This window comes from Microcebus murinus, chromosome 24 (genome assembly GCF_040939455.1).
Source record: "Microcebus murinus isolate Inina chromosome 24, M.murinus_Inina_mat1.0, whole genome shotgun sequence".
Classification (NCBI taxonomy): domain Eukaryota; kingdom Metazoa; phylum Chordata; class Mammalia; order Primates; family Cheirogaleidae; genus Microcebus; species Microcebus murinus.
The window spans coordinates 25189875-25201276 of NC_134127.1; the positions used below are offsets into that span (position 1 = coordinate 25189875).

The 11402-nt window shown below is 42.5% G+C and overlaps 1 protein-coding gene across 1 annotated transcript in view; it reads right to left on the reverse strand.

Annotated features, from left to right (window-relative positions):
• Positions 1 to 8525, reverse strand: part of XKR6 (XK related 6) — a 208173-nt gene extending 199648 nt beyond the window's left edge. The window contains exon 1 of the mRNA XM_020282675.2: positions 7230 to 8525. Within this exon, the coding sequence (XP_020138264.1) occupies positions 7230 to 7963 (734 nt within the window). The 5' untranslated portion in view covers positions 7964 to 8525. The remainder of the gene's footprint in view (positions 1 to 7229) is intronic.
• Positions 8526 to 11402: the final 2877 nt, after the last annotated feature.

An 11402-nucleotide genomic window follows, 5' to 3' on the forward strand; every position in this document is an offset into this window, starting at 1 on the left:
AGCTACTAGTAAGGTTGAGGTGGGAGGATCACTTGAGCCTAGGAGTTGAAGAGCAGCCTGCTCTTCACTTTGCCTCAACAAAGTGAGATCCTATCTCTTAAAAAATAACAAACAAAACACTGTTTTCAGAGAATTAACATCTATAGCATAACGGACTTTTTAAAATTGAAAGGATATTGGACCGGGTGCGGTGGCTCACGCCTGTAATCCTAGCACTCTGGGAGGCCACTCTGGGAGGCCGAGGCGGGCAGATTGCTCAAGGTCAGGAGTTCGAGACCAGCCTGAGCAAGAACGAGACCCCGCCTCTACTATAAATAGAAAGAAATTAATTGGCCACCTAATATATATATATAGGAAAAATTAGCCGGGCATGGTGGTGCATGCCTGTAGTCCCAGCTACTCGGGAGGCTGAGGCAGGAGGATCACTTGAGCCCAGGAGTTTGAGGTTGCTGTGAGCTAGGCTGACGCTATGGCACTCACTATAGTCTGGGCAATGAAGTGAGACACTGTCTCAAAAAAAAAAAAAAAAAAAATTTGAAAGGACATTAAAGATCAACCAATTTAACTCTTCATTTGATAAACATAATATGAGGAAACTGAGGCCCACAATTGTTTGTAACTTGCAAAATGACAAACTTCACATCTTAACTTCAATGTTCTTTTCCTTTATTACATGCTTTTTATTCCTGTGCTTTTCTTTTTTAATAATATCTCCAATAGTGGTAAACAGTGAATTGTCTTTAGAAAATTAGTCAAAAGTCACTGAACTTTTAAAAGTGACTATATTTTCATGATTTTTTAAAAAAATTTAAGTCAGTGCCAGGCACGGTGGCTCACGCCTGTAATCCTAGCTCTCTGGGAGGCCGAGTCGGGCGGATCGTTTGAGCTCAGGAGTTCGAGACCAGCCTGAGCAAGAAAGAGCGAGACCCCGTCTCTACTATAAATAGAAACAAATTAATTGGCCAACTAATATATATAGAAAAAATTAGCCGGGCATGGTGGCACATGCCTGTAGTCCCAGCTACTCGGGAGGCTGAGGCAAAAGGATTACTTGAGCCCAGGAGTTTGAGGTTGCTGTGAGCCAAGCTCACGGCACTCACTCTAGCCTGGGCAACAAAGTAAGACTCTGTCTCAAAAAAAAAAAAAAAAAAAAAAAATTTAAGTCAGAGCCAAATAAGAAATGCAGAATTTCAGACTATTTTAATAGAATAAACTAGATAAACAGATCATGGGGAGTAAACTAAAGTTTTAAGCACAAACTTAGTTGCAGAGAGCACACTGTAAAGCAAACCATCCCATGGCAAAAATGGCAAAGTTTGAGACACAAGTTTATTTCTTTCTGCATCCCACAGAATCTTTCCAACATGCTAGAATTTACCCATTACATAAGCTTTACTGACTGACCTTATGGATAAAGCCTGCAAAATCAAAGCAAATGATGCTGAAGACAGAAATGAACTACCTGTAATTGCTGACACATGTCTGCTAGATTTCAGGAATACTAGACTTCTATAATTTTGATGCTTTCTTCCAGGTCATTCTGAAAATACTATGTTTCCTCACTAGTTGCAATTTTACTCCAAAGCGTGCCATTTTTTCAGCCTTCCCTTGAAAATTCACCATAAATGTCAAGTTTTTACTGTTACTATTCACCCCCCAAAAAAACAAGAAATAATATTCTGAAATGTTCTCTTCACATTCATTCTCCTAGAGCAGGTGTCCTCAAACTACGGCCCACGGGCCACATGCAGGTGTTTTTGCCCCTTTGTTTTTTACTTCAAAATAAGATATGTGTGTGTGCACAGGAATTTGTTCATAGTTTTTTTAAACTATAGTCCAGCCCTCCAACGGTCTGAGGCACAGTGAACTGGCCCCCTGTTTAAAAAGTTTGAGGACCCCTGTCCTAGAGGAAGTATCTCTGTCTAAATTTAGCCCACCCTACCCTTACAGCCAACCACCCATTTCCAGATTTTTCAAGTGGGAAGAGGAAGAAGGGGATAAACCAGAGGAGGCAACTGGACGTGGCTAAATCTACCCCCTTTTTCCTTGCTGGTACCAAAGGGTCTTGCCTACTGCAAGATTATAAAAAATAGTCACGCTACATTTTCTTCTAATGTTTTTACAGTTTAACATTTATGTTTACATCTTTAATTCTTTAAAAACTTGAGATCTACTTTTTTCAACTGGGTAGTCAACTGTCCCAGTATCATTTGTTAAATAATTCTTTTTCCATTCACTGACTAGAAATGCCACCTATACTATGGATTAGATTGCCACAAACATGTCTATTTATTTCTAGATTCTTTATTCCCCTTCACTACCTATTCACTTAATTCTTCTGCCAGTGGCACAATGGTCTACTTATCAACATGTTATAGCACATCCACTATCTGATAGAGTAAGTCTCAACAGTTTTCTTTTTCAAAGTTATTTTAACTATACTTTTCTCTGATCAATTTCACTCAAGTTTCCCCTCAAAAAATCCCACTGAAGCCGGGCATAGTGGTTCACGCCTGTAGGCCCAGCTACGTGGGAGGCTGAGGCAGGAGGATCACTTGAGCCCAAGAGTTGGAAGCTACAGGGAGCTATGAATGACCCTTGCACTATAGCCTAGACAAAAGAGTAAGACCCTGTTTCAAAAGAAAAAAAAAAAAAAAAAACCCACACCACTGAGTTTCTTTTGAACCAGAATTCCATCAAGTTCATGGATAAAATGGGGGGGGAAATGCTATTTTTATAACATTAAGATTCTGACCTTATAATAAGCAGATATATAAAGCTTCCTACACACATACACAAATAAATGTATATAATCTTTTAATGTGTCTATGACTGGTGTACCCTGCGCCCACAAAAATGAGTTTCCTTATTTGTAAGGTAATATTTCCATTCTTAAGTGACAAAATCTTAGAACCAGAGGGACATTACAGATCACTTAGTCCAACACCATTTGTAATCCCAGTTATGTCTCCTCAAGCCTACTCAATAGAATAATTTCAAAATTAAACTGAAATATACCTTTTACATGCAATATAATCATAAAAGTATTATTTGTATCCTATAAAAGGCAAAGAAGCAGGCTACATTTATTGAGGACTGCTTTGAATTTGAGAATCCTTTTATAATGAGCTTCACACTTGGGCTCAAAGAAATAGAAAACATAGAGTACCACAAGTGCATATCCTTGAGACAGCCCCAAGTACTTTTAGACACTCATGTTTCCAAGGTAAAGTCATTTTGTTATGGTGCTGTTCAGGGACCAAACTTGATAATATCAGCTCATTCTTTTCTCAATTGTTCATCATATTTATTAAGAACACAAATCCAATATCCATCTCCAAATGGAATAAGCCTTGAAACTCAACTCCAAAGTGTTTATCAAGTCCAGCTGCCCATATGATCACCTGTGGAGCTTCTGAAACTATGACTGCTCAGGTTCCACCCTAGGCATCTTCCTTCGCAGGTCCAACCATGCCCAGGCACTTTATTTTTTTAAAAGCTGCGGCATATACTATTCTAAAATATTCAACAGGAACAAAAAAACGTAATATACTAAGTATCCCAAATATGGGGGCAAAGGAGGAGGCTAATTATGTAGAGTGCTGTGAACCAATATTATACCAAAGTCTCAAAATGGGGACTTTAGAAGCTTTAGGAGGTTTCAGATTGATAGTGCCATCATGAAATGTGAAATGCCTTTTTCATTTTTCTCCCTGAAGGCAACGATCTAGTCCATCCCATCCCACAAGATAAAGGACAGTTGACCCTCACTTTAAAAATGGCAAATACTATAAAGAATTCAAGCAAATTCCTCTTTTACTCTAAAATAGAAGGGTGCACACACATAAAAATAATTAAAAGGAAGAGTGACGACATCATGACATCCGATGAACTGTTAAAGAACTGTTGCCATGCTGAAGAGAACTGACAACACATTAAGCACCCCCTAAACAACACTTTGAAGGAAAAAACTTCCATACAACAATGCAATATGCAAACTAAATCATGCTGTTCCTAACGTCAAACTCTCCAAGAAAATGATCTCACTTTCTATTAACAACATTATACTAAAGTGAAGCCTAATGTGAGTCATATTCCTGGCATGAGTGACTCATGCCTGTTATCCCTGGAAAAAGCATCTGAAACACAGAACAAATAATACTATATAGTAAGGTGGGTGACATGTTTAGTAATTAGTGAGGGTAATGCATGTATTAAATAGACCTTAATCACATACTAGTGCTCTGCAGGTTCACGATACCAAATCATTCTACGGACAACTACTCTTCCATGTTCCAATTTCAGCCTGGCCAAAAATATTTCCTTAAATTCTGTGTCATTTGGTGAAAGATGTCAAGTAGTTGACATCTGGACAGGAGCCGCAACACACACAGAAGCGTACCACCTTAATGTCAGGAGCAGCCAAATTACCTTACAAAGGCATGGTGCTTTGTCCAAGCAAGAGTCAAATATATTTACACTAAAAAAAGAAAAAAAGAAAAAAGAAAGGCAGGCATGTGAAGAGACAGGTATTGATGTTCTAATGGAATCAGTTTTGACAATGTACAACTTCACTGGCATCTTTTCTTAGAAATGCAACCCAAATCAAATGATAGAATTCCTAGATCTTAACCTTTGTCATGTGACCACATGAAATAGCAAAGTTTAAACAGCAAATGTGATTATGGAAACTATAACCCCAAAAGATGTACAGTAAAAACAAAGATGATGTATGTTTATACACACTGACAAGCAATTGTTTGCCAAGAGATTAAAACAAGAAAAGAATAAAAACCTTTCTCTAAAGCTTTTACATATGATTTCAATGCAAGCAACATGCCTAGCAGGTATCAAGATCAGACCTTGCTCCTGAAGTACTTCAACCAAAACCAGCCTACTGGAAAAAATAAATAAAATCATTCCTCAGGAAATATTGGTTTTAAAGTAGAGCTATGTAAGAAGAAATAACTTAGCTGAATTAGCATGTCTTTTAATACCTTATCTTTATGAAATATTTAGAAATATATTCTAATCTTGAAAAAAAGACTTTTAAAAAATCAGACATAAATCATAGGCACCTTTTTAAAATACATGTATCTCACTGCAGACCTTGAAAGTTAAATGGAGACCAAAAAAATATATATTTACTCCCTTATATAAACTACAAAACCTAAATTTACACTTAAAATGTACCTTTTACTTTCTCTCAAAATCTGGGCTTCTCCCTTGCCCAAATACAATTAAAGTTTAGGTGAATGGGGGGGGGAGGAATTTATTCTGCCTAAAAAGATTGTGAAACTGAACTTCAATTTCATTATGTCCCAAATGCTTACTACTAATAAATGTCTATGACAGATTCCATTAGAAACAATTCTCTCAGGAATTTTAACCCGACACCAATGTTTTCATTGCCCACACTCAGAAGTTTAACACAGGGAGATAGGTGACTTCAGCTTGTTCAGCAGAAGCCTAGTTATTAAATATATGCTGTTAAATTCTACTAGTATTTCAAAACTGCTCTCTTCCCCATACTTTTTGTTCCTCTCCCCCTTCATTCTTTGCATATTACCAGCCAGAAACTGGAAAAAAAAAGTGTTCCCAGTATCAAACACACTGCCTTTGATTCAGTATGGATTTGGGTGTTCAGGGGTGTTTTTGCATTTAGACTTCAAATTCAAACCGTATTTCAAAATTTTATTGCACCCCAAGTTATGCCCACAACAGCTAAAAGTTAATCAATCAGTGCTTCTTCTATTTTATTCTCTCTTTTCTTATAAACTTATCAGCAGGAAACAAAAAATCTGCAGACAAATGCAGCTGGGGAAAAGGTTCTTGACTCAACCTAGGAACACCAGTAAACAACTCTGGGAGAAGCAGCCACATCAAGAACTACCCTCACCTCCCCTACCCTCAATTTGCATGCCAATTCTGTAGGACAAAGTTCTTGCATTCACTCTCCAGATTCGATTTAATTCAATCCCAAATATATTCTGAATAGACATCTGGACAAACCACTCAAAAGATAATGAACTTTATTTCAGCTAACCTAAGTACACCTTGGTTACCTGAAATACTGAGTGCCTGAAACCCCCTACTAGGCATCTGAGTCAGGGCAGTCAAGGCAAAATGTCTTCTCACAGAGGCAATGTACTTGAAGAGCTTGTCCCTGTGTAATTTATCTCCAGTAAGATTTTTTTCTTTTGCAAAATGCTCTCACTTACAACTCACTGCTTCCAGAATACACTCAAGCTAATTTAAGTTGGAAGACACAGATTTACCAACGTTTTAGTGGGATCATTTCCTTAGTTTAGCCAGTTAAGTCTGTTTAAGGCTCATGACAAAAAGAGCACCTGCAAGTGGTTTTTGAGGGATTCACCTGGCACACGGGAAATCTACAAAAGGGGAAAGGGCCGCAAAGCCGAGCTTGGGTCTGTGGAAACATAAGTCACTTACACACTGGCCTGGCTACCAAGAAACACTGTTCTCCCCGAATAGGTGTCCAGGTGGCTAATTGGTTTTCTGGTGTTGAGAGTTAACACCAAACGCTTGCACCCATCCATATTATCCAATTTTTACCTGTCACTAAGAAAAGGGCACGTCTACTCCAGCAAAAAAAGTCATTTTTCCTTCAAGGAGGGCAGCGGTCTGGAGTCATTCGCAGGGGCTGGGATTGCAGACGGGGGGAGGGGGCGTGGAATAAAGGAGTGCTTAAAGGAGAGGCAGCGAGGGTTTTTCCACAGGGCCCCACACAGGCCACTGCAGAGAGAAAACGGGGGGAAGAGGGGAGGATGTCTCACCGGGGGACAAAACCAAGCGCAAACTGGCTGGAGGGAGGAAGGTCCCCCCCCCCAGGACGCGAGCTGGGGTGCAGATAAAAGGCGCTAGCGGCTAGTTACCTTGGGATATAGGGGAAAGGGACAACAGGAACACAGAGGTCTGCAGAGAAGGAGGGGGGAAGGATGAGGCAGGGTCTCCACTGAGTGCGAACCAGGGATGGAGAAGAGGCAAACAGCAGGACTCGGGCCTCCCCGGGCCAAAAGGCGTGGCCAGGGAGCCAGACCAAGCGACGGTCCTTTTGAGACGCCAGGGGAAGTGCGCGGCCGACCTCTCCTTCCAGCCCCCCGGGCCGGGCCCATCCGAGGGGCCGACCCGCGAGGCACCTGGAGGGCGCAGGGGCCCTCCGCAGGGCGGCCCGCCAGCCCCCGCCCCCACCCCCGCAGTGCTCTTACCTCCACACCTGCCCCATCTGCAGCAGGTGGATGACCGACTGCCAGATCCACACGGACAGGCGGCACAGGCGCTGCGCCCCCGGCGTGGCCGGGCGGCCGTAGCCGGCCCCCATCATGGGGGGGCCCCGGCTGCTGAGCCCCTCCACGGCGCCCAGCCCGCCGCCCGTGTAGTCCTGCACGAACCAGCGGAAGCTCAGGCTCTGCACCAGCAGCGACGGCACCAGCACGAAGAAGAGGGTCAGCCCGAAGAAGACGTAGTCCCCCTTGCGGTAGTAGTCGAGGGCCAGCCACAGGTCGGTGCCCACGTCCCCGAAGAAGACCAGCAGCGCCAGCACGATCCACAGGCAGTCGAGCCACGGCCGCTCCACCTGCGGCGGCGGCGGCTGCGGCCGCGCGGCCGAGGGCGTCGGGGGGTGGCGGTCGGCGCCGGCGGCCGAGGGCGGCTGCAGCGGCTGGTCCCCCCCGTCGGCGACGGCGGCGCTGCGGCGCGGCTTCCTGCCCAGGAGGGAGCGCAGGCAGGCGGAGCGGCAGCCCCAGTAGCACGAGGAGGTGTTGCAGCAGTGGCAGATGTGCAGCGAGCTGCTCTCGCCGGGCTCGCTGCCGTCGCCGCCGCCGCCGCAGCCGCCTCCCCCGGGCTCCCCGTCCTCCTCGCCGCCGCTGCCCACCGCCTCGTCCAGGTTGTGCAGCTGGGCGAAGCCCACCCCCACGCCACCGCCATCGGATTTCGCCGCCATCTTGACTCTCTTCCCAGCTCCGGAGGTTGGGGGGGGAGGGACGGGTGGGGGGAGGAAGGCAGGGAACGGGGAGGGGGGGAAACGAATGGAGAGGAAGGGGGGCGGGGAGGAAGCGGGGGAGCAAACGAACGAGGGGGGAGTGGGCCAGGGAACCCCCTCCGCTTCCGGGTAGTTGGCGTCACTTCCGGGCGAGCCCCCCAATCGCACGGCGCCCGCAGCTCCCCAGCCCTACCCTCCCGGCCAAGATGGCCGCCCTCCTGTGCCTCAGCTGCTGGGCGGGGGGCCGGGGGGTTCTCCCCGCCAGGGCTCCCCTTCCCCTCTTCCGTTGACCCCGAAACCCATCAGGTTGACCCCTCGGCGTTTCAGAATCCTGCTGGGCCGAGTGAGGCGGTCCAAAATGATCCCTGGAGGGGACAGTGCCAGACGTTTTGGGGTCCCCTTCCTCAGCGTCGCAGCTCACAGCTTTCCTCCTGGAGAAACGCCCCCTAACACCCTCCCGGCTGCTGGCAGAGGGGCGGGACCTTTGAGGGAAGGGGCGGAGCTAGTGCAAAGCAGGTGATTACGTGTCACTTCCGGGAGATAGGATGACCTCATTGTGTAGTTAGACAACCCCCCCTCATCTAAATGGCTGTGTCTCACCTCTTTGGCTGTTTCTTTTCTTTTTTCTTTTAAATTCCTCTCTTATTCTTTTCTTATTTTGAGGGTCTTTAAAAAGTACATGTCAGTTTAAATGCCCACAAACTTACTGATTTTCACTTCTATTTGGACACCTCTCCTCCACTCTTACCTCTGTTGACTGCCTGATTTTCTTGTCACTGACAACTTTAACATCTTTTGTAATAAAGTTTCCAACACTCCCATAAGAAAAATCCAGTTAAAAATCAGCCTGGTTGTGTCTCACATATTGGAGGGTGGATTGAATGGGCATATTGTGACCTTGAGTTTCTTTTCTGCACTATCAAAATATATTTCACCAACTTTTTTTTAAGTGTGCAATTTTAAAATTCTGTGACCTTAATCTGGAAAATTCAGAACTAGCCAGGGCTTAACCTGTATCAGTTACTTGCATAGGCTATATGAATGTGTGAAGTGTGCCTTTTAGGATTGTTTTTGGTGCTAAGGATCTCTCAGTAAACATGGCTTTAAATGAGTGAAAATGTTATCTATGTGCTATATCATTTAAAATAGGTGCAGTATACACTACTTAAACTTAGCTAACAAATTTACAAAAGTGAAGCAGCACTGAATGGATTTGAATTACAATGATTTTCCAGTGAAAGTATATTTGAAGCCAGATCAAAACTACAGAAGATACAGTTATTACTGGTTAGGCAAAATGAACATTTTGAAGGTTAAAGAAAAACCCTGGATTTTCTCTCATTGACCTCCCTAGATTTTTGAACTCATTTTTCTGATTCTGTCTACTTCCTTCAGTAAAATCTTCTAATAATGCCAATAACTGTCTTTAGAATGTTATGGGGATAAATTAGGTAATATCTGTGTGGTGTTGAGGTTCTATGGAAGAAAGGTACCTTTGGCAACTTCAGTAGTTACTTTCATGTATGTGATATTTAACACTATAGCACCTAGTTAAGTTTTGGGAGAAGCAGGGTGAGATGGGGATACTACATTTTAGGACATAACTTTTCATGAATATATATGCCAAGGTGAAACCTCTAAAGATTTTGGAGAAAGTACTCTTAGAGAATTTTTACCCCAGATGTAGAATGGAGAGAGTGATTCCCAAATCCACTTTTGGAAACAAGTCATATAAGTGTATTCATTTATGTCATACTGTGGTTTAAGCCTCTTACTTCCTATGGTAGTAAAACTTAAGGCCAGTAGGTAAAGATTATTTCTGTGTATACATGGAATTCTGTTTCTTTAATGAATATGAATGAATAACACCTTAGATGGCTTAAGTGTAGGGTAGGATTCCCCAAGTTTAGACCCAAGTTCTGCTAAAGTAATGAGTAGTGTGAGCAAGATAACCTCCTTGAACCGCAGTTTCTCGCTTTATATTAATGAGAATAACACCAGTGCCTCCTTTGAAAAGTTGCTGGTGAGATTAAAGGTGCCAATCCATTCAAAGTTCTCAACATGATTTCCAATAGATAGTAAACACTAAATGAATGATAACTGCTATTATTATTTTTATTGCCATTATTATTTTTGCATAGTACCAATATATATCTATCTAAATCCATTGAGTAGACTTGGTATCTCTAATAAAAGAAAGCATTTTGAACTACTTCTAGGAAATGGGTGCAATTAATTTGTGCTTTTAAATATATTTTCTCTACTTAAGCTATGAGGCTATGAAATGAGATACAAAAGCAGGCACTAATGGCATATTTATGATTCCTATTTCTCTGTGCCCTGAAAGAACATAATCTAGCAGTGAAATTACCTAAGTAAATTACACTCCCTGTATAAGGCTGACAAATGAGCTTCTGAGTCAAAAGTGTTTACTACAATTAAAGCTTCAAGTAGATATATAAGATTTGCAGACTGTCAAGTGATTTCATTCAACTTTATATTTGTTGTTTCAACAATTTTATCCTTCTGCCTTCTTTGGAAGAAGGATATATTATCGAACCCAGGAGGTTCTAAAATTAAAATAATTTAAAATGGTAACAAACCTATCATGAAGATTCACTGAAAGGTTAACATAAACTTGGACTGTGCTATGAATGGTACTTTTTTTACCTGGAATTGTTGAGTCAATTAAGTGTTCCAGGGAAGTCCAGCACTTAGCACAATGCTAAACACATAGCCGGCACTCAATAAATATTGGTTAAGCAAGTGAAATTTTAAATTATTTAATTAATTTGCCACATAACTGAAATTTAACCTTTTAAGTGCCCCCAAAATTGTATTTTACATTTTAGTATGTAAATCTTCATCAAACTTATTTATGTGTTATAGAGATACCTCCACACTTAGTTAAACATGGTGGGAAATAAACAGAAACGCATTGCCCCCTGGCCAGCACACCAGACAGACAGCTAAGCTTTTCTTGACAACTTGACCGTGAAGGTGGCCTGACTACCTAAGAGACTCTAGCTATCTATGTGCCTACCCCGGCCTGCTTGGTGGCGGTGGTGGTTTTTTATAACAATTTATTTAAATGTCTGCTTTTTGCGGTTCAGTCAGTTATGACTTGGGCTCCATACTTCCACTCTGATCTAAACCAAGAAGCCAAACAACAAACTGTGTTGGAATTGCAGGTATAGTAACATGTAATAGATGTTTAGAGACTCTTCTGTGAATAAAGTAAGAAAACTTTAACATATGGAAATTGTGACATAAATTTTAGCTGATGAGAAAGAAGCCTTTAGGGTTTTGCTTCCCAATGCTCTACTATTTTCAAAAAGGCAAAAGAGGAAAGTCAGTGCCGAATGCCATTATGTATTGAACAGTCTCTCTGTCATTTTTC